General features: G+C 46.0%; 10 protein-coding genes across 10 annotated transcripts; 6 read left to right on the top strand and 4 right to left on the bottom strand.

The window, feature by feature from the left end:
• Nucleotides 1–426: 426 nt before the first annotated feature.
• Nucleotides 427–1,276, top strand: GLAREA_00717 (PRTase-like protein; the record flags this gene model as incomplete). The annotated part of the gene is made up of 3 exons (XM_008085475.1): nt 427–609; nt 663–762; nt 861–1,276. The coding sequence occupies 3 exons, from the start codon at nt 427–429 to the stop codon at nt 1,274–1,276; spliced, it is 699 nt and encodes a 232-aa protein (XP_008083666.1).
• Nucleotides 1,277–2,139: 863 nt separating this feature from the next.
• GLAREA_00716 (uncharacterized protein) lies at nt 2,140–2,845 on the bottom strand (the record flags this gene model as incomplete). The annotated part of the gene is made up of 2 exons (XM_008085474.1): nt 2,140–2,618; nt 2,674–2,845. The coding sequence occupies 2 exons, from the start codon at nt 2,843–2,845 to the stop codon at nt 2,140–2,142; spliced, it is 651 nt and encodes a 216-aa protein (XP_008083665.1).
• A 2,065-nt stretch (nt 2,846–4,910) lies between these two features.
• On the bottom strand, nt 4,911–7,525 carry GLAREA_00715 (Ribosomal protein L32e; the record flags this gene model as incomplete). The annotated part of the gene is made up of 9 exons (XM_008085473.1): nt 4,911–5,019; nt 5,070–5,191; nt 5,285–5,409; nt 5,549–5,588; nt 5,658–5,670; nt 6,125–6,213; nt 6,264–7,364; nt 7,415–7,473; nt 7,519–7,525. The coding sequence occupies 9 exons, from the start codon at nt 7,523–7,525 to the stop codon at nt 4,911–4,913; spliced, it is 1,665 nt and encodes a 554-aa protein (XP_008083664.1).
• A 439-nt stretch (nt 7,526–7,964) lies between these two features.
• Nucleotides 7,965–10,012, top strand: GLAREA_00714 (Nucleotidylyl transferase; the record flags this gene model as incomplete). Its single annotated transcript, XM_008085472.1, has 6 exons — nt 7,965–8,240; nt 8,291–8,363; nt 8,416–8,453; nt 8,501–8,929; nt 8,979–9,236; nt 9,293–10,012. 6 exons carry the CDS (start codon nt 7,965–7,967, stop codon nt 10,010–10,012), a joined length of 1,794 nt encoding a protein of 597 aa, XP_008083663.1.
• Nucleotides 10,013–10,482: 470 nt separating this feature from the next.
• GLAREA_00713 (JAB1/MPN) lies at nt 10,483–11,589 on the bottom strand (the record flags this gene model as incomplete). Its single annotated transcript, XM_008085471.1, has 2 exons — nt 10,483–11,495; nt 11,565–11,589. The coding sequence occupies 2 exons, from the start codon at nt 11,587–11,589 to the stop codon at nt 10,483–10,485; spliced, it is 1,038 nt and encodes a 345-aa protein (XP_008083662.1).
• A 481-nt stretch (nt 11,590–12,070) lies between these two features.
• On the top strand, nt 12,071–14,443 carry GLAREA_00712 (uncharacterized protein; the record flags this gene model as incomplete). The annotated part of the gene is made up of 3 exons (XM_008085470.1): nt 12,071–12,181; nt 12,232–12,499; nt 12,555–14,443. 3 exons carry the CDS (start codon nt 12,071–12,073, stop codon nt 14,441–14,443), a joined length of 2,268 nt encoding a protein of 755 aa, XP_008083661.1.
• A 1,157-nt stretch (nt 14,444–15,600) lies between these two features.
• Nucleotides 15,601–17,398, top strand: GLAREA_00711 (uncharacterized protein; the record flags this gene model as incomplete). The annotated part of the gene is made up of 6 exons (XM_008085469.1): nt 15,601–16,259; nt 16,312–16,473; nt 16,516–16,629; nt 16,772–16,952; nt 17,010–17,066; nt 17,195–17,398. The coding sequence occupies 6 exons, from the start codon at nt 15,601–15,603 to the stop codon at nt 17,396–17,398; spliced, it is 1,377 nt and encodes a 458-aa protein (XP_008083660.1).
• A 1,670-nt stretch (nt 17,399–19,068) lies between these two features.
• GLAREA_00710 ((Phosphotyrosine protein) phosphatases II) lies at nt 19,069–21,172 on the bottom strand (the record flags this gene model as incomplete). Its single annotated transcript, XM_008085468.1, has 2 exons — nt 19,069–20,870; nt 20,923–21,172. The coding sequence occupies 2 exons, from the start codon at nt 21,170–21,172 to the stop codon at nt 19,069–19,071; spliced, it is 2,052 nt and encodes a 683-aa protein (XP_008083659.1).
• A 1,071-nt stretch (nt 21,173–22,243) lies between these two features.
• Nucleotides 22,244–24,688, top strand: GLAREA_00709 (IlvD/EDD N-terminal; the record flags this gene model as incomplete). The annotated part of the gene is made up of 11 exons (XM_008085467.1): nt 22,244–22,373; nt 22,427–22,441; nt 22,499–22,604; nt 22,654–22,661; nt 22,711–22,800; nt 22,885–22,902; nt 22,950–23,004; nt 23,120–23,414; nt 23,465–23,470; nt 23,525–24,410; nt 24,477–24,688. 11 exons carry the CDS (start codon nt 22,244–22,246, stop codon nt 24,686–24,688), a joined length of 1,821 nt encoding a protein of 606 aa, XP_008083658.1.
• Nucleotides 24,689–24,970: 282 nt separating this feature from the next.
• Nucleotides 24,971–25,739, top strand: GLAREA_00708 (uncharacterized protein; the record flags this gene model as incomplete). Its single annotated transcript, XM_008085466.1, has 2 exons — nt 24,971–25,475; nt 25,531–25,739. 2 exons carry the CDS (start codon nt 24,971–24,973, stop codon nt 25,737–25,739), a joined length of 714 nt encoding a protein of 237 aa, XP_008083657.1.
• Between the last annotated feature and the right edge of the window lie 90 nt (nt 25,740–25,829).

The raw sequence follows: 25,829 nt of genomic DNA, 5'->3' as shown, positions 1-25,829 counted from the left end.
ACGACACGTCCACCGCGAATGGGACAATGTCAATTGAGCGTATCATCGGCAAGTAAGAAGTCGACAGGAGTGAGTACAGAAACACTTTTCATAATTTCATGGTCTCGTCGGTCGGTAGTAGAGACATGGAAAACCCCTGAGGAAATTCGACCCATTCGTTAGTGCACCGAGATCATCGTCAACGTCAACAAAGCCGCGAAAGTCCAAGCTTCCGCACCTTATCGGGCTATCTAGAAGAATGGAGCCAGGGGTCGTTAGTATGGAGGGGTTGCCAAGACCGGAATGCGGCGCCTCACCGTACTGTTTGCATCCATCAACAGTAACAACACACAACATCCATTTAATATACAAACACAAGTCTTTCTAGACTTTGAAGAGTTGATCGCTCCTTCATTTCACTACTTGCTTGATCGAAATTACTTCCAAATGTCTCAATCACTACCCAAGAATGTCCATTGTTCGACTCACCCATGCTTACAAGCAAAGCTCTCGCAACTTCGCGGCGCAAGTACAAATGCAAGAGAGACAAAAGCTCTAGTACATGAGATTGCTTTGATAATTGGATGCGAAGCTTTGGGTGCTGGATTATCTGCGACTGCGGGCTCTACAGTAAGTCTCACTTATTACCAGCTTGCATCGATGAGTTACTGATGTTCCGAAAGAGCAAGACGCCGTTAGGATACGATTTCACAACTACTGAAATCTTACCGTCGACAATCTCAATTGTACCAATTTTACGGTCTGGTTTAGGGATGCTAGATGGTATGTCTTGTCCTTATACCACGCAGATGTAGTCCCTTCTACCAGCACATCCTACCTATCCACTCCCATATTGCGTACATGAAATTGACAGTGTATAGCCGTTCAGACCCTCCTCCCGAACCCTGTACCAGTACATCATCTGGGACTTTTCCGCGAACCAACAACACTTGAGCCAGTAGAATACTACAACAACCTCCCCCACCACCGTGTCGCTACCTCGACCAGCACTTCTAATAGCGGCGCTTCAGACCTAGCTATCCTCTTGGATCCCGTCATCGCTACTGGAGGTACCTGTGCTGCGGCAATCCAGACACTGAAAGAGTGGGGTGTGAAACGCGTTATTGTCATTGCAATTTTGGGAGCTGTGCCGGGGTTGGAAAGAGCTGCAGGAGAGTGGCCGGAAGGAGTAGAGATCTGGGTTGCTGGTGTAGACAAGGCTATCAACGATCGAGGCATGATACAACCTGGGTTGGGAGATGTCGGAGATCGTTTGTTCTTAACAATCGGAAAGTAAATGTTGTAATGTGCGAGTGCCTCAATGAGTTGCCTTGGAGTTTAGGAAGATAAAGGTTTAGATTAGTCGAGTTAGGAAAAAATGATTAAATGAGAAATAAAAACGATACCCGTCACACTTACAGTCCAGAAACCACCCTACAACGTCTTCTTCCCGAGACACATAATTATGGAGTTTCTGAATTACATGTTAATTAATATCATAAATCAGGGTATACCCATGAATAAACTCCTCAGTCCCAACCAGAGGAATGTGTAATAGTGCCACACTTCAAAACACCAATAGCCCAAACCGAAAAATCTCAAAATTACAGCTGATACAGCATCACAGCTGCGAAATGGATCGTCTCCTCTTTTTCATGGTAATACCACCGAAGTCAAGGATATGCCAATATCCATTCCGCATCATCCAAAGGTAGTAATACCCATGCCACAAACAAAGTGGCTCGCCAAATAAACTTATAGTATCTTCCAAGCAATAAAATAAAGCCCAAATAGCACAATGCCCAAGCGACTAAGTAGGGCGTTGGCTCAATTAAGAAGTCTTTCCACAGCTCGACCAAGAACTGCTCAAACTCAGAATGAGATATAGTAAGAGCAAGGAGGCTGGTTAAGGGTCCTTGCGGATCTGGGGATAGCGGGGATCGATGTACTTTGAACCGTACTGGCGCATGGTAAAATGTTGTTGACCGTTGCAAACACCTTGACCTGGCGTAGAGCGACTTCAAGGAGGATGACCTATGCCTAGCATTTCCTCTGTATGGAAAGCCCATACGTACACGTACGTACTTGGTCATCCCTTTCCTCAGTATCCTTTTAACAACAGGAAGCCTATTTTGCTGTCCTGTTGGTGGCGACCGTCGCTCATCTGCCCGGTGCCAATAGTCCTCTGACCCTTTCAATTCTCTGGACGGCCCCTTCCAACCTGTCCAGTCTTTTTCTTTTGTCCCCGTCCCGGCTTTCCAGAACTGCAACCCTTTCCTCCAGCTTCGCCCTGGCCTTCCTCTCCGTTGCCACCATCTCATTGGCCTGTTGGAATAGTTGCGCGCTCAGTTCCTCCAGCTCTCCACTCGCTTCATCTAGCTTTCTATCAGCTGCTTGGCGTAATGCCTTTTCTTTCGCCAGATCTGCTTCAAGCTCGAAAGCGGAGGGTGACGGTGGTGGGATCTGTAGGTTCTGGGTGGACTTTCTTGCTGAAAGGAAGGAAGAGAGCCTGTTTTGCACAGGGAGGTAAGAGAATCGAGAAGGAGAATCGGATCGCGATTTTTCGATTGAGTTTCGTTCTGCTTCTTTCTGATTTCGAAGTTGTTGAATCTCGTCTTCGTAGTCTGCCCATCTATCAACTGTACAGTGGATTAGGTCAGTAAAGCATTGTAGGGAAGAAGAAAGAACACGTACCGGCAGCTGTAGCCTTTTCATTCAACAGCCGGACCTGTGCTTGTAAATCTTCAATTTGTCTCTGCGCTTCTGCTGCCATGAATGAGTGCGAAGGTAGTCCTACACCACAATTAGGGCAACAGGCTGCCGAACCATTTGCAGGCGCCATCGAGAGGGTTACTGTCGTAGACATTTGACTCGATGTCCAGAGATCATGCGACAGGTGTGAATGAGGCTGACTTCGTGGGAAAGGCTGGTATTAAGAGAGGTATTGAGGTTGGAAGATCGCTCGGTTATTGTGTCACGCGCGTTGCAAAGGCGAAAATCTCGTATGAAGGTTGTCCCAGATGAGGCTCGTGAGAGCTAAGTGATCCTCCTCGTGCTTGCTTTTGGTAGGAGTCTCGTGTCGCGGAAGTTGTGTTCAGCGGCAAGTCTCTTTGCCCGGCCGCCACCTCTCTCTTAAGGGTCCGGGCCTGCTGCTTCGCCTTACTCGGAACGAGGCCTGGTCCGTGCTAGTATCTTGCCTTAACCCTATTTTTATCTCTTCGATTTCATGCATTAGCTTCAACGGTCGAACAACAACAATATTAACATTCCACGAAGTCCATGGGGGAATTTGTACGATTCCAAAACTTTATAGTCTAAAAGGAAACGGATCGAACCAACTGGACTGGTATCCTCGCTGGACGAGAACTATCCTGAGGACTCGTCACTCCCGATGACGGCTTTCATGCTTCCACGTACCTAGGTAATCCTCAAACAAGTACAATTAACATTCAAAACATGAGTTTGTTAACCTCACTACTGGGTTGCCAGGAACAGTGATTGAGTTCTACTATTTCTGAGACTAATAGTTTGCAATTTGTGAAACAGGGAATTGGGAACTACTGTACCAACTTAGTTTTATCCCCAATTTATGCTTTTGTCTATGCGCATACGGCACCAACAAAGTATAATTGACAATTGTTACCTTCAAGCTTTATAAGAATTGGAAATTTGCATTTTTCATTCCTTAGTCAGCTAAACTACCAGGTTGGAAGGGGGGTAGTTTTTGACTCAGCAACCTCGAGATCGTGTTGTTCGAAACAATGCTCATCAAACACGTTGTCAACCGAGGCGTCACCAAAATTCAGCGATCATGATATGAACCCAAATCCGTTTTTTGAGAATCAAAATACAATAGTGTTCTTATACTTAACGCAATTTTTTGTCTTGTCAACTCAGATCTCCAACTATAGCTCATCTTCGACAAATGTAGGATTTGTTGAAGAGCACTTATTGTAGACTACCAATATCGCTTTAGTCGGGGGATAAAGAACAGTGTTCCTCAAGGTATACGAGGTGTAACACCAAAGGGCTCAAATGTACTGCGCAGCTGGGTGAGTCAAACCATCAGGATGGCCTGATCTTATGTGCAATGGTGTATTTGACAAGAGGAGACATATCCAATACGCTCATTTTCACAGGGAATGTAACATCTCCACCTCTAGTGTCGCCCAAGTCTACCTTCTCAAGACCCTACTGCTTAAATGAATTGATTCTCACATAGCACACAAAACACCTTCACTTTACTACAAATCGTCAATTCAACTTTGTCTTAAAGCTCAGGTCAAGTCTCGCAAGGGTCATAACTGGTCAAACAAGAAGGAATGATCATCAAAATGATGATCTATGGTAATCGGGGATAAGTTGATTAACTTCGCGTGGAATAATTTGAAGAGAAACAGAGCGATAGCTAACAGGGGTGTTCATTCTCAGGTTTGAATACACGGCTATTTCATGCTGAAATTGCTGTCAACGGATTATAGAATAGATAGGCAAAAACCAGAACGACGAGGCATATCCCTACCACATTAGTAGTGATTTAAGCAAAGAATCGGCCGTGTGAGGACTCTTAACTAACGTAGGTTGACAATAACCAGCGGTGTCCGGATTTTTACTGGCACAAGATTGAAATGAGCGAGTTCGAGTACTGTAGTTGTTGAAGGGGTATATGGAGCATAATCCCAGATCCAGAGTCTTCATTGTGTCCAACCAAGCCATAAAACGATTTAGCCTTTGGCTTGTAAAATCAACTATCGATCGAGACATGTATCTCGTGATCTTTGTGGCCATCTTCACATAAAGCCGAATAGACCAGAATTTTGTGCTGATGAGATTCCATTGGCTGAGCATTTTACAATCTTTTTGTACTGCCCTAATTCATGATAAAAGCAAGCCCGTACCCCATGCAACCCAAATGAAAAACCCCAATGCCATTATACCTCGGTCGTGACCCTCGCCTTAGGGTTTGTAACCTTGACACCAAGCTCCTTAGCACGCTCGATGATTGTGATACGCTTTCTTGAGGATACGGCATGGTTGATCCTAATCGATGTTAGCAATAATTCCATTGACCCGTGTCTCACACGACGTACTCTGCAGCGAAGGTCTTGTTGTGCATGAGAAGGAGTTCGACATCTCTAACGTTGCTGACTAGGAAAGCCTTGTGGCCGGAGGGCATCATGTGTCGTGTCTTTCTGTTTGATCCGAAACCAATCTACCCCTTCTATCAGTGGTTGTCCTCGAAATAGCGAAACATATCCCATCTCGATTGCGCTGCAACATCGACATCGAGACCATATCAACGTACCGATGGCATAACCATTTGTCCCTTGAATCGTCGGCGGACTCTGTTATCGATACCCTTTGGCTTTCTCCATGATGCGTCGACGCACATGTAGGTATCGCTCTGATGTCTGTGGAAACGCTTCGTGCCTGTAAATTGCTATCGTCAACGGCGCTCTTATCCATAACCCTCAACTTATGTGGATTAGGCTTGCGCTTCCTCCTCCTCCATTCCTCATCGCGCGGTACACAGGTATCGTGATATTGATTGGGGCGGAACTGAACATACGCTTCTTGACGATCGGAACATGCTTCTTAGCGGAAACCATCTGTACAAATGTTAGCCTCGTTGGAGTAGCTACGATGCGTTGATAGCATGGGTCGAAAGTTTCGCATACCTTGTCGTCGTTTCTGTGGTGGAATTGTCGATTGAAGGTTGTTGAATTTCGCCTGTCCGCTCAAGAAATTTTGAGGTTCGGTTCTGTGGGATTTCGCAGTGGATCTGGTCGGCAAGCTGGCCAATAAAAGGCATTGATGTTCGGTCACGTGACAACCCCTCCGCCGCCTCTACTGTAGGTCCAGCAACGTTTGGAAATCTTATATTGATCATACAATGAACAGTCAATTCAGACAACGGTACTATTAGCATCTCATCTACATGCAGCTCGACACTTCATAGATTTTGGGCAACGAAGTGTATGTAAAGGGATCTATTTTCAGTAGTTTCAATGCGGTCTCTCTATGGAATTCCATGTGCGATACCTTCGGTCGCAGGCTGACGATTCTTTATAAAATAACTCCACCCAAGTAACCCAGTTATGAGACGTTCGCATTATAGCTTCACACAGCTCATATGTAAATTTACTGTTGTGCACATTGTGCACCACCTTCTCCTTCACCCTCGTCATCTTCCCACTCTCCACCAGCACGAGGATCCCCAGAATTAGCACCGAACTGTTGGTCATACGTCAGCTAGGTTCAAAACGGCGTAGGGAACAACTTACATCTTCAATATCCGCGTCAGAGTCATACTCGACCTCATCAACTTCTGAAGCCTCAATCTTTGGGTCTGGCGCAGGGAGCACCTTCTGAAGACTAGCGAACGCTGCTGGGTCTGATGTCCATCCGTTCTCTGGGAACTTCACCTTGGCAACAAGATACAAATCACCCTTCGCATCGCTCTTCTTGAGCGGCATACCTTCACCTGCCACCTTCAACACTTGCCCAGGTTCAAGGACCTTTCCTTGCGGAAGTTCCATATGAATACCACGGCCGTCAAGGTGCTTGAGAACGACCCTCGAAAATCCAGTCAAAGCCTCGGCAAGGGTGACCTCTATTTCTGCAGACAAGTCGTCGCCAGCTCGTTGGAAAACTTCGTGGTCGTCTTCGACTAAAGTGAAGACAATGTCGCCCGGTATCTGGTCTGGCACTTGGTCTGCTTCACCCTCTAACGTGATCCGTTCTCCTTCACGAGCACCTCGTGGAATATAAATCTCCAAAACCTTCTTTTCCGAAGTCGTCCGCTTGCCTTTGCACTTCTTACATCTATCTTTCTCTTTAAAGACCTTGCCGGTTCCTGTGCAGGTGTCGCAAACCATTCTTTCCTGTGTAACAAGGCCTGGTCCAACTTGTCTTAACCCAACTGTGACACCATTGCCCTTACAACGTTCGCAGGTAGCTGGCTTTGCCTTGTCCTTTCCTCCACTACCCTTGCAGTGGCTGCATATGATGTTTTTGGTGCTGGCAAACTTTACGGTCTTTCCCTTATAAAGTTCCTCTAAAGTGACTTGATACTTTTGCTCTTCATCGCGGCCTCTTCGTGGCCGTCTAGGCATTCCACCCTCGCCCCCAAATCCGGGCATACCGCCTGGCATACCACCGCCCCCCATACCAAACATCTGTGCAAGAATATCATCGAGATCTACACCAGCACCACCAGGGCCTCCTCGACTAGAATCGAAGGCTGCCATGCCATGCGTATCGTACATGTGTCGTTTCTCCTCATCGTGTAAAATTTCATATGCTTGACTAACAGCCTTAAACTTTAACTCGGATTCTTCTCGATGTTCTACTGCCACCTTGTCGGGATGGTGTTGTAAGGCTGCCTTCAAAACGGTTAGCAAAGTTGGTAGGAAAAAGCTGAAAACCGACTAACCTTGTGATATGCCTTTTTAACTTCAGATTTGGTCGCATCTCTTGAGATACCGAGGACTTCTGTTTGATAATTAGTATTGAATGATGCTTTCAGCCAAACTTTACTTGCCATAGAGATCGACCTCCTCGGGAGCTCCATTCGAGGCCATGGTCCAGACTTTTGGTGGGTTGTGGAGGGGTCGATAACTAATGTTTCAAAGGTGGTAGCAATCTTTCGAGCGCTGAATGTGGAAGCGCGCACTATCTTCCTGGTTTTTGGATGACAATGCAAGTGAGGCGAAACGGCAGATATGACAAGGACAAGGCTGAAATATATAGATGAGCGTAGTCTCGGACGGCGATAACTACGTCGAAGATATTATTTTTTAGCCTGCTCCCAGAGGCGTAGATGCGGGACTGGAGTCTGGGTCAGAATGCTTGGCATTGTCGCGGGCCGAGAATACGTCCGATGTGGCCCGTCCGGGGAGCAGAGAATGTCTGGTTGATCAACATTGAGTACCAAGACAATGCTGCTCAAATAGACACCGAAGACGGGAGAACATCATCTAGTGATGCTAGTAGTAGTAGCAGCTGTGAAGAGAGGGTGGAGACCTCATTTGGCTTGCCGCACGTATCGTTCTATCAGTCATTTTTCTTCGGATTCGAGTAATAGATCCCTTTCCCCAGCTTCACAGCGACTTCGAGAGGCTGGGCCTGCTAGAACACGATTTGCGCCCTCTCCCACGGGTTATTTACACCTTGGGTCATTGCGAACTGCCCTTTTCAACTATCTTATTGCGAAAGCTACAGGTGGTCAATTCATTCTGAGAATCGAGGATACGGATCAGGTGATGTTCTCTAGGTTTTGTGGTTCCCTGCATACCTACTAACTGTTCAGAGCCGGACAATAGAAGATGCTGAACATAGGCTATTTGAAGATCTGGAGTGGGCGGGATTGGAGTGGGACGAAGGTAGCTTCTTTCTTGTAGCAAGTCTAACGTCATTTCCTGACTCCCATCCCAGGTCCAAATGTAGGAGGGCCATTTGGTCCCTATAAACAGGTAAGTTCATGCTAAAAATAGTAGCTATATGTTCTAATTGGTCCCAGTCACAACGTCTATCAATATACAAGCAACACGTAGATGACTTGCTATTGTCTGGCCATGCCTACAGATGCTTTTGTACCCAGGAACGTCTACACGAATTAGCCCAACATCGAGGGCAATCAGGACAGCCCCCTGCTTATGACAGAACCTGTGCACATATTCACAGAGACCAGTCAGATGAAAAAGCAGCACATGGTGAGGCTCACGCCGTTCGACTTTTGGCCCCAGAACGATACCCAGCATACGAGGACTTGATATTCAAGGAAGTTCGCCCACGCTTCGACAGAACAGCCAAAAAATTCTTATCTCAGGGAACACGCGGCTCCTTCGATGATCCAATTCTTCTTAAAACAGATGGGTACCCGACATACCACCTTGCTAATGTTGTGGACGATCATCTTATGAAGATTACTCATGTGATTCGAGGCTCAGTAGGTCTAATTGCTACCTAAGAATCCGATCATGTCTAACATACGCTAGGAATGGATAAACTCGACACCAAAGCATATGTGGATGTACAAAGCTTTTGGATGGGAACCACCAAAATTCGGGCACGTCAGTTTGCTTACTGACAAAAACGGGCACAAGCTTAGCAAACGAGAAGGCGCTATTGATGTCCGCTCAATGCGGGATGATTTGGGAGTCTTCCCTGAGACGCTCACAAATTTTGTTGCTCTGCTTGGGTGGTCTCACGATCAAAAGTCAGATGTCATGAGCTTGGAAGATCTAATCAAACATGTAAGTCACAATATTGCTATGCGGGGGTTTTACTTTCTCTTCTAATTATATTTTAGGCTAGTTTGAAATTCACGAAGGGCGATACTACAGTTTCTTTTGAGAAGATGTGGTTTTTACAAAAAAAGCACGCTGTAAGATATGCCACCGCGTCCTCGGACGACGTCTCGACTCCACCTGACCAAGATCTTCAATTACTAGCGGCAGGTCCAGTATTCAAGTATCTCAAGTCTCTATTATCTAACAATGGAGACCTTGCTTTTTACAAGAGTCTATCGGAAGCGCAACAAAAACAACTCGTTTCCAAGTTGGTGAAGGCTGACGCACAAAACTACACCTCAGCTCCCGAGTTCATCGGCCGCAACATAACATTTTTCCAAGCCCCGACCGCTGACATGCTTCAAGATGGTCTTCCTAAGATGAAGGACGCAACAAAGGATTTGAGAGAAACCTACGATTTGGACACTTTCAATTCTAGACTTGATGATTTTCAGGACATTCCTACTGGGGATTGGAACGTCAATCATTTGAAAGAAAGCATTGACAAGATTATCAACGTTGAAGCGCCAAAGGATAGTAATGAGACCTTCGGGGCGCATTCGAAACCGCAATCTGCTGCAAGAAAGGTGTGGCCGACTTTCGTCCATGGATATTTGCGATGGGCGATTTCAGCTGGCAGACCGGGTCCAGATGGTAGTTTGACGATGGCGCTCTTAGGAAAAGAAGAGAGTATGAGAAGGTTGGGTCTAGCCAAAAGCAAGTTGTTTACGGCTTCATAAGTCTTGTTATGTGCTTCTTCGCTATTGGTACACTCTTATCCGATGGCGGAGAGTTTCTATGGTGAGAATGACCTGATGAACTTAAGCTTTGACTTCACGCCTGAGGGCATGGAATCAACAAGTTCGGGTCCCAACCACTGGCTCTCGGATTGGAGCCATCAACTGCAACACAATCCGGCGTTGAAAAGGAAGTAGAACTATATTTCAGCTGAAACTCTTCAGGATGCCATAGATGTGGAGCATATTGTAGAGGAAAACTTGTAATAGATAAGGCGAGAGTCTGGAGGAACCAGGGATGCGAAGGACTTTTGTATATTATGTATATTCTAGATATCAGCCTCAGCCAGTCTTAATTCATCCATTTCCTTGAACGCCCGTATCATGATTAACGCCAGAAATGCTCTGGAGACCAGCTTCTGATTCCCCTGTTGTTTCACCTCTCCTGTTACGCCATTCTGTAGATCCTGTCCTCAAGTATCCACCACCGGCTCAGTAGCAGGTGCTGTTGGTCTTGCTGCAACCCCCAGGCCATTGAAAAGCTTAGCCTTAATTTCTCCAGCCATTAACCCGGTGACTTCCTCTGTAGCAATCTTATTGCCGTCTTTGACAGCCTTGACCATTTTCTCGTCCATTGCTTTATTTCCCTGTGCCCCTTGGGGGCCCCTCATTCGCGAGATCATACTTCCCGCCTCTCGAACTTTAGAGCTGAGGTCAAGCATTTGCTTGCTACTATACTCTCGGTTTGTAAACAGTGGGCTTTGACTCAGAGTCTGCACCCAGTATTTATTCCACAGCTGGTCCAACAAATTGGCATCAAGAGTGCTTTTATAGTGTGAGACCTCAAGAGAATAGTATCTACTTGCGTGAGCACCGAAGTCTTCTACCTTCGCTAAAGGAATGGTCTGGTATCCATCACCGGCGCCGTCAGACTCTGCTGGCTTGTAGTCCTCTGGGTATGTCCTGAAAGCACCAATTTCGACTTTGCCAGCCGAGATTGTGCGGTCTGGATCAATAACTACAGCAAGGAAAGGATCGCTGAACGTCTGCTGAGTCGCTTGTGTACCGACATCAATACCACTGAGCCAACATCCGTAGCCCGGATGGCTGTGATACCATCCAACAGCGTTTTCTAGTTTCCCCTGATCACGACAAGCTTGTAGGTATCCGACCATGTACTCGTTCGCCTCGTCTTGAGCGTTGACTCGGGTTTCCGTGCCTTCCACCGGTAATCGGAAAGCATCGGTAACAATGAAAGTATCTCCTGAGATCTTGCCTTGCATCAAGCCCATGACTTCAATGTCGCCGCCAGACCGCGCATGCATCACCATTTTTAGCAGAGCCACGGCTGAAATTCGCACATTTTTGAAATGATGGGGATCAGATTTCCATGGCTTGTCGTCGTTGATCTTTTTCTGCTCGGCGACATCGTAGGTGTAGAGGGCGTCTCTTTGGGGATCCACCAGCTTCACATTGTTGTCGAGCTCTGTTATCGATAAAGGTTAGGATAGCTGTATAATAGGTAAGAAGACTTGCAATTGCAATGGATACTCACCCCAGGTCTTGTATGCAGTCTCCATTTTGGCACCTGGCAGAAACTCCTCGGAAGCTTCGTTGGGTTTGGCAGATATTATTGTCGAAGTTGTGCGTATGAGACTGTCGTGATTCAATATATTCTAGAGGTTGCGGCAGCCTTGTGTAGACCCCAGTTAGCGGGGTAGAAAAGCGGGTCTTATGTCAAACAGCTTGGGCGTTGCCGTGGAGACAGCCCGATCCCGGTTATTTTTGTATCCCGTCCCTGGAGTGCTCTCTAACGGGTACATGACCACAGGATCTTCCTCTTTGCATAGAACTCGCGATTTGCATGCAATACCACCATTGATGATCCGTGCAATCAGATATTTCGAGTCTTCGCTGCTGCGACTGAGTCTGCATTGTTGTCAATTTATCGAAGGAGTCTAAGAATCAAGTCGAGGTGGCCGCCTATTCGGCCTACAGGTCACGGTACTGCGAGCTGCACAAATATCGTTGAATTCGACGCGCTTTTCATAATCCACCACCATGGATACCAGCTATCTATCGTCGCAGGTTTCGACCATCATCGGCCAACTCCATGGTCTTTTTGATGAAATAGGTGTTCCTAACCATGACCGAGAGTCGAGAGAGGCAGAGGTATGTCACACACAACGCGCAGATTCGATTATCGACTGACTTTTATATAGCTTTTCGCAGCTCTGTCCGAAACCCTTCACAACCAAGTAAAACTAGTTGCCGCTGAGAAAAGCGAACTTGGCGAAGAAGCACAACGTATTATCACCACAATCAGACAAATGGAAGCTTCATTGGATGACGAAAAGGCGCATCGGGATTATGAGCCAGAGGACGAAGATTTGAAGATCACCTATCCATTGTTAAGATGCCTTCAAGTGCTGAAGGAAAAGCATCAACAAATTTCCAAACTTCATAAGGAGCGGTTTGACCAAGTCAAGAGTGAGTCTAGCTTACCGAATCTCTGGAGCCAAGAAGGGTTTTTAACAATAAGCAGAACTAGTACAAGCTCTCGAATCATATTCATCGCACCTCGAATCATCCTTTATTAAAATCAAGCTGCCTCCTACCGCTCCGAACTCAACTATTGCGCCAACTTTTGACCTTTCTCCCACCTACGTGACGGCTCTTGACGACGAGTTCACTCGTGTATATGAAGAATATACGCGCAGGGTTGCCACTGTCAAGGCACTTTCCGAGAATGTCATCCAGCTGTGGGCCGAACTTGGAACTCCTCAAGCGCAAACCGATGGCATGATAGTCAAGTATTACCGTGACTCGCCAGAGCAACTTGGCTTGCACGAAGAAGATATCGCGCGATTGAGACAAAAGCGAGACAAGCTTGCGGAGGAAAAGAAGAGTCGAGAGAAGCGACTCAAGGATCTAAAATCTATGGTTGAAGGTCTGTGGGAGCGACTGGGCGTTGAAGAACAGGAAAGAAAGCGTTTTCTCAATGGCAATCGTGGGTGCGGGGTTCGACAAATCAATGAATTTGAGGATGAGCTATCAAGACTCAACGAACTCAAACGCCAAAATCTTCATCTATTTGTTGAAGATGCTCGATACAAGCTTCAAGACTTGTGGGATGGGCTTTATTTCTCGGAAGAAGAAATGCTCGAGTTCACCCCCGCGTTTTCCGACGTGTACAGCGATGCTCTCCTAGAAGCTCACGAACAAGAAATCGAACGTCTAGAAGCATTGAAGGAACAACGTCTACCAACATTGTCACTCATCGATGAGCATCGATCACTGGTCAAAGATCGCGACGACCTTCTAGCATCCAGTCAAGATGCATCTCGTTTATTAGGCAGAGGCCAAAAGGGCGAAAAGCGAGATCCTACACGACTTTTAAGAGAGGAGAAGATGCGGAAGAGAATCGCCAAGGATTTGCCAAAAATTGCAGTCAAGTTAAGAAAGCTTTTAGAGAAGTGGGAGGACGAGTATGGCCGACCCTTTCTTGTTCGCGGTGAGAGATACCTTGACGAACTTGAGGCGTCTGAAGCAAGACCAGCTCCTGGCCCTCGATCGAAAACACCTGCAGGACCGCCACCTTCTGTTGCACGAAATCAGCCAAAGTCTGCTCCCCCAAGCCGTTCAAATAGCATCAAGGCACCTCCACCAAGAGCGGGCGCAAAGACCCCTACTGCGGGTGGAACTCTTAGACGTAATCCCATACAGGCGTCGGCCGCCGCAAAATCTCCTTCGAAAATTCCTGCGCGCGCGCCACTTTCTCATCTTAAAGGCGGAAACAATTCGCCGGAACGTAAAGCTCGTCCAGAATCCCGGATGGACACTGATAGGACTTTAAGAAGCAAAATGCCACCTCCCCCACCCCGAGCTCCACCACCCAAGATGAGAGATCTATTCGTTCCCCCTCCAGCACCAACACCAATAGGGCGTCCAAACCCTCGCTCCGAAAGTGTACTGTCAAGTGGAAGCGTTCGAGCTGTTACTCCTGAAGACCCTTATGGATATCCTCAAGGACGCCAACAACGAGAACAGTCTTATCACGAGCTTAAATCTTCAATGCGACAGAATGAACGGCTCACGCAGTCAAGCTACTCGACAGCACCCCCAAGTCGACAAATATCCAATACATCTAGTGCAACGACAGGCGTGTCCGGAAGTGAAAACTGGGAAACGTATTCGGAAATATCTGAGCCGGAAGAGGACGCTTCTGAAGATTACTATGCAAAGCTTCGTGCTGCTCGTGTAAAACGTTTTTCTCCTGATGACGGATATCCACCTCAACAAGGTGGTCCACCCAAGAAACAAAAAGGAATTCCTCCGCATGGAGTTCATGCTGGCCATGTATTATACGATGCCCATGGAAATAGAATTGTCTCGGGCAGTGAGGCGAATTGGACCGACGAAGACGCATTCTAGCATGCTCAATCTCATTATCGCCCTGTCTTCCACTCTACATGACCGTTAGACGATAGACGCGATGTTTACAAGAGGTACTCTTGATGATGACGATGACTCCGGGACGATGGACACTTAAAGTTATCAATGGTTCCACAGTCGTCGATCTGGTTCCAGGATAACCTTCTACTTCACGATTGGACACATTACAAATTTCATTTCTTGTACTTTGAATTCCGGCACGGATATCTCTATGTTCGATTATTAAATTTTTAGCAAGGGTCATTCAGCATCACGGTCTGATGACTTCTTCGAACAGCATTATTTTGGTTGGTTGGTGGGTTGGTCTGATATTTCGCGCATTTGGAGTAAAGCGTTCGGGGCCTGGACTGTGAGGGACAGTGGTGATGTATTCGGGCGTCTTTGGATGAGTGCTTCTGATACTTAGTTAAGTAGTCTAGTGGGAGACTGGATATGAATAAAAGATCTGTACTTCTGCAAAATCGAGATTATCTTTATGTTTGGAGAAGTTGATATCTCTGACAATCATGCTGTCGCCTCCGTCGTGTCGCATTCGAGGTTGCAAGACTAGATATATAGACACTCTTCCTCTTAGATTTTATCAAAACTTTAGGGTAAATTGTTTGTGACAAGAAGACTCTTATTTTGGGAGGTGGGTGAATGGTCGACTTGTTTCGTGGTTTCCGGTTTACTACAATATTTCTTTGGAGCTTAATATATCTATAAATATTTTAGGTCATAGACCTCGTCGCCAGTGTCACTTCCTCCTCCTCTAGGGTTTTAGATATCTCGCTCAAGCTTCACTCTCGCTTAGCACTCATGTATGCTCCCGCTTCACACCCACAAGTTCGAGGCTATCACCTTCAACTTCAAGAACTTGTGAGTCTATCGGGAGTTCCTTCCCCAAGTAGTGAGTTAAGATAACTCTGACTCATCCTCACTTAGTCTAATAAATACCCCTCTTCGTATTTTCTTGCTCAGCTTCTTACATCCACTTCTATCTCGATATCGGATCAGTATCTTCACTCCATTTTCAAGTCTTGAGCCGTTTCTATCCAATGATTTGATCCGACAAACCGTCACAGATACAGCGCTCACACTGCAGACTTAGGAAAGCTTCGAAGGCTTAACTCTGAGCTAAGTTCTACTAGATCGATATGACTTCCTCGAAGAGAGGCCCTGGTCGACCACCGGGAAGTACCAAGCCATCCAAAGAGAAAATTTCTCAAAAAGGTGGTCTCCAAATTCTTGTCCGAACGAATTCCCATTTCGATGCAGAGTACATATCTCCTGAAGAATCTCCTACCAAGAGAAAGCAGAAGAGAAGGGCCGAGAAAAGATCGGAGAAGCCTACTAAGAGAGCAAAGAGGATTACAATCGAGGAGGAAGTCGTACTATCCGACGATGATAACACCACAGAAGCCACATCAGCACACCACTCTGTCGGTCACTACTTTAAACCAGATCGAGCATCGGAGCTCATCAGTATCTTCAACCAAGTTGGAGTATCTGCTTCAACATTTATGATTTCCATGGACTCATTCTCGGGAGTCAAAGAATGGCTCGACACTTGTCATCTGGACAAAGATGACGAGCGGATTAACGAAGTTGAGGAATTATGCGGCACAATTGCTAAACTTCTACGAGAGAGACGAGCACCGAGAGTTGCAAGACAGCCTGCTTCTCCAGGAGATGCTCAAATCATGCCTAGTGAGCAACTCTTCTCCTTCAGAGATGTCGGTTTGACTGTGGCCCTCCTTGCGCCTGTCGAAATGTTTAAGGGTATTACAACTGTTAAAAATAAGACTTTTGGTAAGTAAATAAATAGTTAGGATGCAGATCTTCACGGACTAACATTTTCCTCTTAGGCTTCGTGAGAATCAAAGGCGACTACTTTCCACTAATGGCAAGCAAAATCTCACATCAGTTGTAGTAGACTTAACTAATAGTATACGCAGTGCTCTTTATCTGGAGTTAAGAATTGCGTTGAATCTCATAGTAAGATGCTGGATAACGAAATCTGGACCCGAGTAGGTAAAATGACTATAGTTTTCACACAAATAGCTAAACAGAAGAAAGGAAGTATATCGACTTATGACCTACCGAGACGCGACCATGAGACACGGTCGTTTCGAGAGTAGGAGAAAATTCCCGGTCGGCACGGAGTTCTGTTCACATTGCGAGCCGTAATTACACACCTTTTCCTTTTGTTCTTCCTTCCAAGTTCCTCTTCGCAGTATCTGCGAGAGCGTATCATCCTAGCACATGGCTTTAGGCTCCCCCTTTTCTCACGGGAGATACAAATGTTCATATACTAACTTCTTGCAGGAAACTGATGCTTTGGTTCGCCTGCCACTGGCTGGCGAAGCAAACAGGAAAGGTTACGTCGATACGTGATCAAGTCGGTAACATCTTCAAAATCAACCATCGGGGCATGCCTAAACCTCCAAAAGCCGAGATTGTCTTAGATAGATTGCCATGCCGTACCTGTATCGAGTACAAGGGCCATGTATGTGATCGTCTCCTCTCAACTATTATATCAAACTAACCACCGCCTCCTTTTCAGATCAGCGAAATGACCGGCATCGAGTACTCTTTTGTCTACATGCCCAAGACCGGCAAGGTATGTCCTTTTACTTTTTCTCTCCTGTTAAGCTTTATTCCCTAGTTGCCAGGAGCTTGTTTGTTTTTCGATACCGTTCTCGGCTCTGGAGCGAACAAAAAAAGCGCATACTAACAGTTTATTTGAAGGTGCACTTAGGCAAGGACAAATACGGCAATGTCGTTTTCCCCTTGTGCGCTGATGAAGAGGACTTAGAGTCTACGGATTCGGAAACAGAGCAAGAAGATTTCCAACCACGGGTAGAAGTCAGACATACGACTGTCTCGACTCTTCAAAAATACCGACACGTACCAAACCCTCGAAAAGCCAAACGAAATGACGCGAGTTATTAGTGGGATCATGGGTTTCAATATAACAAGTGCGATCTATGTGCTTTACATGTCAGTGTCATAAGATATATGCCGTGTCAAAATAGCAGGGAACGGGGGATATATGGTTTCAGATTCACCGGTACAGGCCAGTTTTCAGCGATTTGATTTACGCTTGGGTTCGGGGATCATGATATCAAGATTATGAGTCTGAGGATCAGCTCTGCGCTGATATGCACATGGCTTCAGGGTTCTGAGAAAGGAATCACAATGTTAAGAATTGGCTGTGCGTTGATTTACACTCCGTTCGGGGGATCTGATATTAGGATGAAAGGTTTAGGGAATGGTTTTGCGTTGATGTATACTCGGTTCGGGGGATCTGATATCAAGAGGGAAAGCTCAAGGACTAGTTCTGCGTTGATCTTAGGCAAATATTGAAACATAATCAAAAAGTCATCTCAGAATTGATTCAGGTATTAAAGTGGATGTGAGTATGAGATTGAATACTTGTGTTTGAAGTCAAGAACTGTAGGTCATGAACCTCCACTTCGAGAGACGCTGATTCCTTGAATTTTCTTCAAAGTTCAAAACACCACATATAATTTGGCTGTGATCATCAAAACAGCTACAGCAAAGTCCCAAGGTGTTAGTTCATGTAAACCTCAATCATCAATCAAAGCTTTCACGTTCTACCGAAAGTAAGGCTAATAAGTTAGGCGTATTATCTCACCAGGTACATAATCATTTAGTTTTACCATGTATACAAGAGTAAATTCTCCTAAGCTTTAAAAAAAAAACTCCCAACACAGCAATTGCTTTTCCCTTCCAATTCAAAGATTTTACAAATCCTATTGTGCTTGAATTGCTTCAAAAGGTCAATTCAGATGACACTTGTTAGGATAATTTACTAACTTCATAGACACATTGACAGATATACCAATTATAAAGCACGAAACTTGTATCGATTTCAACAGTGGAAAAGCATTCTCCTCAACTTCCTGAGTACAAATACACAATCTATCTTAAAAGAAGTTTCTTGTATTCATTACACAAAGAGGAAATCCAACATGAAAAACTTCTGAATGTTGAACAATCTCACCAATCTCACGTCATGTAAGTTTAGAACATATTTGAATAGCTTTCCGAGTGACTTACATCTGACCAGATAAACTCAATTCAAAATCGAATGTCACAGCTGTCGACCTTCAGTACACAAGGCAAGTGTAAGAGGAATTTGACCAAGTACTCTTTTCATCCTACTATGGTTTATACAGAATTTGAAATGTCTTACACAAGAAAAATTAACGAAGTAAATTGTACTGTCATCTTGTCAGACTTCACAAGGGGTTGACAAATGCCTCGTTCACTAACAATGATATACACATTATGAGAAATCAAGTTGATTCAGGATATATCTTATTTCGACTGCCACTTGTTTTCCCTACCGCGAGATCGATCCGCATATCTACCACAAAACACAGATCAAAAGCATCACGGCCTAAATGAATTTCCGCGTCTATAGCGCAAGTTCTCATTATGTCTAAGATTTCGTGAAGCCTCATGATCGATACCCAATACACACCCGAACTCCAGAAAATCCTCTCGATCTAGCAGATTCTATCCATGTTCATAAATAAAAGTTCAAATGTCGTCTAGAAACCTCCCCTCCTCTCAGCGGCTGCTCACCCGTGTTCTTACAGGGTCGGAGCTCTCTTCAAGCCTTTACAGTACCTGACGTAAAGCTCGTCTAAGAAATGCTCGTGCCTAATGCCATTTGGTCTCTTGACCCTGAATTCCTCAATGGCGTCTTCGATAGTATAACCGCAACGCTCGATCAAATAACAAACCACGAAGAATCCGGTTCTGTTGAATCCATAATGGCAGTGTACACCGATATAAAATTCATCTCCCCAATTCTCAGAAACCTTTCGAGAAGGCTGCGATTTCCGAATATCATCAATCGCCCGTACGAATTCTGTAACTTCGGCTTCGCTAGGAGGAATTTTAGAAACAGTAGGGAACTTGTGATAAGTCACTCCATTCTTGGATAGATTCTTAGGATCGTAAACAGGCGCTTCATGTGAGATGTCTACGATATCCTTGATCTGGTTTCCCCATTCTTGACTGAATGTCACAGGGGAATGTGTCGGATCGACCTCTCGAAGGGTCTTCATGGCGCGAAAGATATCGTTTATAGGTTCGGAAACAGGAGGCACTGCTTTCCATTTCTCAACATTTTTTACATCCCATTTGCCCGATGAACTCAGGTATTGTAATTGCCACCCTAGGTCCAAACGAGGCGAGATCTGTTTAGATAGGAAATCGAAGATCAATCCTGCCAGGACGCGGACAGAGGTAGGCTGATAAAGCATAGCATGTGATGCTGGCTTCGGAAGGAGAGTAGTTTTTAAGAGTTGCTTTCTTGAGTATTGTTGTGGTGGGAGGGTAAAAGTATTGCGGGTATTCGATGGGTCTGCGCTGGAATCTTCTGTTGTAGGTTCCTTGTTGGCTAAGAAGTCCTCTGCCCGGATGGACGATATCGTCCGGTCCTGAGCAGAGCTTGACTTGTGATCAATAACGGTGGTAGCGGAGTCAGTAACTGGCTTGCTGTTGGCAGCTAGTTCCCTACTTGCACCTCCCTGTCCAAGAAATGAAGCTATCTTAGTGATATTGTCTGGCTTCGTGACGTGGTCATCTTCTCCAGCGATCAAGAATATGGGTACACGTAGATTGGCCCATGTGTCTTTGCCTGGTAGCCCACCCTTCGCAACTCCATTCTCATATCTCGGCAAAGTGCCAAAGGCCATTCTCCTCCAGACCGGTGTCTTACTCTGGTTGTTAAACCGATATTGAAGTAATTTGGTCGTCACGTCTGCATCTGGTCCCACGAATCGCCGTACGCTTATACTGTCCTTTCCGCCTCGTCTGTCCCACCGTCGCCAAAGATCAAATACTGGCGAGGGAATCCAGAGTAGCTTCGTGAATGTCGCTACTTCCTTCTCTGTCGGTGGCTCAGCGCGGGGACATATTGCAATTAGTCCAATAACATGTTCTGCTACGGAATTTGGCACCAGATCTTTCGAAGCGACCATGGCTGCTAAAGAACAACCCAGTGAGTGACCAATAAGTACAACTCCTTGTCCGGTAACCCTATGCTTGGAAATAACTACACTAATCAACTCGGCCATATTTTCCATTGTGTATGCGCCCCAAGCTTGCTGGTCAAATGCCGAAAGCCCGCATCCTGGCAAATCGATAGCTAGCGATGATGCTACGTTGACTAAACTCGCTAATAGGGGATCGAATTGAGCGACAGACCCTCCTAGTCCGTGTAGGAAGACGAGGAGAGGCAAGGGAACGGGATCAGTAGGTAATTTCGTAAACTGTGGATGCTCACGGAAAAACACTCGAAGGTTAGGGTATTCGTATCGACTCGTGGAGTATGTTTGTACTTTGGAGTGCTTCTTTAGCAGACCGGACTCTACAGCTTCTGCGTCTACAGCGACATTAGTGATAATGCGAAGAAACTCTAGCGAGCAATAGCTTACCTGTATCAGTACTGCTGTCAACGGTAGTTTCTTTCTTGGTCTGGCTAGACATGCTGTCGGCAGCATCTAAGGGCGGCGCGCTCAAACCCATCCATCTTCGGGCCAGCCAGAATATCAAGATAGGCACCAAGCTACCGACAATTGGCAGATATAGCTGCTGTAATTTCGACATAACCAACATGATTGAGCTATCAATCCCCATTGGCGTATTAGAAGCTAGAACGATAGTACGGTCTGCCAGAGTAGGCATTGCGAAGAGGAGAGGAGAGAAAAAAGACATGGCAGAAAAGTTGACATATCAGCCATTAGGCGCGATCGCTCGGGAGGTGGTACAAACATGAAGTGACTATCGCAGCTTCAAGGTCAATACAAAATAGATAGTGTAGGAGCAGGCCTTGAATAATATCAGAGCTCAGGGACTAAACGGCGAGCTTGAATGTTATGCTCGGTTGTAAGAAATATTTGACCAGAGAAACTTGAAAACAGACCCTCGTGCTGTGAATGCGTCATCGGGTTGGAGTAGAGAAATCGCACTTCTAAGGAGGGTAGCACAGAAACAGCACCATGTTGATATGTACGCTTGGCCTGAGGTATTGAGTCAAGGATTTGTATGAAGATATACTCGCATGTGTCGGTGCAATGAAAGTGAACGCATGTGCAGTTCCTGGTTTGGGCAGACGATTGTAGCTGCGCCGGAGCCTGTTTGAGGGTGTCGGGTGGATTAGCATTTTTCCGGTCGTAGTTGTCATCTCACGAGTCACGACGGAGGAGGATCTCCAGTTGGCAGCTGGACACATCGAGACTGATTGTAACATCTGCAAACAAGATCGATTTCCTTGACTACGTTTGCTGCCGATGTCGGAGTGCATCATCTCCATTGTTGCTACTGGGACGGAAGCCACGATACTTCTTAGCCACCTCACCACCGTTGAACTTGAGCTGTCATCAGCTCTACGCTCTATGGCTATTCAACATGCGTACTCGCGCTACCTTCCGTGGTGGTTCGTTAGGTGCGTCGCAGCCGTGGCCGAACCGCGGGGTTGTACAAAGGTAAATATCTGTCTAAGTCACAACTGGGTACAAGTACTGTACCTTTTCGACCAGGGACTCTGCCTTTTCAATCGTCGAATCTTAAACAAATTTTATCGTCTTAAGATTTTATAATTGCTACAACAATCACTTCATACGGGGGATCTCAGTCACAATACTTACATTGACACTAATATTTAGCTACCCCACAACTTAGACCGGTGTTCTTCCCGAGTTCTTCTTTCATTGCAACTTCATCCCTATTCTTTTCACTCAAGTCAAGAATCTCATCATGGAGCCCTCAAACTATACCGATATTCCAGACGAACCTAGATACATTAGTTTCCCCAGCGTAGAACCGGGCACAAAAACTTCTGATGGCAAGCAAGTCTTGAATAGATGGAGCTCAACCATAACTAGAGGTAACAGTAAACTTCTATCTCACTCCGAGTGCAACGCTTACAATCTTGCATAGAACATGATTTCCCAGGTTATAAAACTCGACTAGCTATTAGTTAAGAGAGATCAATACTAATCCGAATCAAAGGCGCTCAAGCCATGCTGTACGCAGCTGGCATTCCGGATAGAATGTCCATGAAAACTTCCCCTCATGTGGGTATATCAAGTGTTTGGTGGGAAGGCAACCCTTGCAAGTTAGAATTATTTCACCCTAACTCCAGTGCTTTAGTTGACTTTAATTAGTATGCACTGTATGTGAATCGTTGTAGAGATTCTCGAAGCTTAGATTGACTCTGGTAGTAAACGATCTGGGGAAAATTGTCAAGCAGGCTGTTCAGAAACAGGGTATGCTCGCATGGCAATTCAATACCATTGGTGTCTCCGACGCGAGTAAGTACATCTAAGTATAACATAACCCAAAATGGGTCGTATTAGCCTTTCAATCACTCCGTGTTCTTGGCTGACCCAGAATAGTTACTATGGGAGGCGAAGGTGTGTGGAAATTGTTATCAAGCCAAGTATATACTGACTTCACCGAGGAATGCGATTCTCGTTGCAGACGAGAGAAATCATTGCCGATTCAATAGAAACAGTGTAAGTGCTCTCAATATGCTTCTCTTAGCCCCATGCCAGCCTACTATCAATTAAACGACAAGTGACACAAATCTCACTCCAACATATCTATCACTGGTGGTTAACAAAAAGATAGAACATGCGCTCAGCATCATGATGCAAACATTTCTATCCCTGGCTGCGATAAAAACATGCCTGGAGTCATCATGGCCGCAGCCAGGCATAATCGACCATTTCTAATGATCTATGGTGGTTCAATCAAAAAAGGACACTCCAAACTTCTGAACAAAAACGTAAACATCAGTACATGTTACGAAGCAGCAGGCGCATTTGCATATAATAGACTCCAACCAACTGAAGAATACGCTAACAAGGGATGCACAGCCAGTGACGTGATGGAAGATCTGGAGAGGCACGCATGCCCTGGAGCTGTAAGTTTCCCAACTCGACCGCGTTACAGGATCTAACAGTCATGTTCTAGGGAGCTGTAAGTTTTCCAACTAGGCCCCATAATAGGCTCTAACAGTCATGTTCCAAACAGTGCGGAGGTATGTACACTGCAAACACGATGTCGACAGCAATCGAGGCGATGGGTCTATGCCTTCCTGGTTCATCCTCTAATCCAGCTGAATCTCCTGCGAAGATGCGTGAGTGTGAGAACGCTGCTGAAGCAATACGGATTTGCATGGAGAAGAACATCAGGCCCAGAGACCTGTTGACCAAAGAGTCATTTGAAAATGCTCTTGTCATAACCATGGCTCTAGGAGGTAGCACGAACGGGGTTCTTCACTTCTTAGCAATGGCAGGTACAGCAGAGGTGCCACTCACTCTAGACGATGTGCAAAGAGTAAGCGATAAAATACCTTTTCTTGCGGACCTTGCGCCGTCTGGAAAGTTCTTGATGGAGGATCTTTTCGAAATCGGAGGAACGCCTTCAGTCCTGAAGCTCCTCGTCGCTGCCGGACTCATCAATGGCAACATACCTACTGTTACAGGAAAGACTCTAGCAGAGAATATAGAACCTTTCCCATCTTTGCCGGCTGATCAGAAGATCATTAGACCTTTGTCAAATCCAATCAAGAAGACCGGCCATCTCCAGATCTTGAGGGGCAATCTAAGTCCTGGAGGAGCTGTTGCTAAGATCACTGGAAAGGAGGGCTTGACCTTCACTGGAAAGGCTCGTGTTTTTAACAAGGAACACGAGCTTGATAATGCTCTCACTAAGGGCCAAATCCCTCATGGAGAGAATCTGGTTTTAATCGTCAGATATGAAGGTCCGAAAGGTGGTCCAGGTATGCCAGAGCAGTTAAAGTCGTCAGCTGCCATTATGGGAGCAGGATTGACGAACGTTGCACTTGTAACGGATGGCCGCTATTCTGGAGCAAGCCACGGGTTCATTGTTGGCCATGTTGTGCCAGAAGCTGCTGGTAAGTGCTGCGGATTGAACTGTCTTATAGCAGATTTTCTTCAAATGGTATGCTAACGAAGTGTAGTTGGCGGACCTATCGCAATTGTTCAGGATGGAGATATTGTTACTATTTCAGCAGAGACTAACACTCTCAGTATGCATGTTAGTGATGATGAAATTGCCGCTCGAATGAAAGCTTGGAAACCACCAAAGAGTGTTGTGAATCGAGGAGTGTTAGCGAAGTATGCCAAGTTGGTGGGCGATGCCAGTCACGGAGCCATGACCGATTTATTCTGATCTCTAGAGTTTTATCGAACAACTATCATTGTTTAGATTTTATACAATGGATACAGAAATTTGACATTGACTCCTTGATCCTCGATGTTCATATCTTGATAATAGGAAATAATGATCACGTGTTGATATTTACATGACGTCCTCGAGCTGCATCGTGCTTCTCATAGGTACTTTAAATTTCAGAACTGCGACATTGACACTACAAACATTCGCAGCTATTGTCCATCAGCCACATCGCATCTCAGAACCTCGCAGCATACCAGTCTTAATCACATCGGAACAATGCCATCTCTCCGTCCATCAATTGCCCGGCCCACGATCAGGGACCTAACAACTTACCTCTTCTCACCACCACAAGCACGCTGCCTCTCCGCTCTCCAACGACCTCTCACCCGACGCTCACCTCAAACACACACATCTCTCCCCCCGCGAACCTTCACTACCAGTCATATCCTGCTAAATGCCTCCTCCCACGCACCTAAATCTCACGACCGCGGTCCAACCAGCAAAGAAGACACCCAGACAGACTTTGGGGCTCTCAACGTACTAGGCAACACGCCCGCGCCGAGCACCAGCATAGATGCCTGCGCCTGGGATGGCTTCCATCTGAACAACGGCGTCAAGATCATAGGCGGGAAGGGCATATTATTGGTCAATGGCGAGGCGTTTGAATGGAGTCCCTGGTTAGGAGGCGGGCACACAGCAATGGAATTGGTGAACGCGAAGGGGCAATGGGATGTCAGTGATGAGGCGTGGGGATTGCTTGATCTGGTGTGGCCGAAACCTGGTTTGTGCTAATTTCCAAAACTGATGACTGCACCTATTCTAACATAGGAGTTTAGATCTTCTCATCCTCGGTTTAGGCAAGGAAATGCGACCTATATCCCCGAAGACGAGACAGTTCATCAACAGTTTGGGCATCAGGGTGGATGTGCAGGATACGAGAAATGCGGCTGCACAGTTTAATTTGTTGGCGACGGAGAGGGGAGTTAGTAGTATTGCGGCGGCGATGATTCCAATTGGGTGGAAGGAGGGGGTTGGATGTGCGTGAACGATCTGACGAACGAGATGCCTAGCGGTGGTTGAAGATGAAAGATAGTAGAGTGTTGGCAGATATGTTCGAGGACTGTGCACAGTGGAT

This window comes from Glarea lozoyensis, assembly GCF_000409485.1.
Source record: "Glarea lozoyensis ATCC 20868 chromosome Unknown GLAREA3, whole genome shotgun sequence".
In the NCBI taxonomy this organism is placed as follows: domain Eukaryota; kingdom Fungi; phylum Ascomycota; class Leotiomycetes; order Helotiales; family Helotiaceae; genus Glarea; species Glarea lozoyensis.
This window is presented reverse-complemented; position numbering and strand designations above follow the sequence as displayed.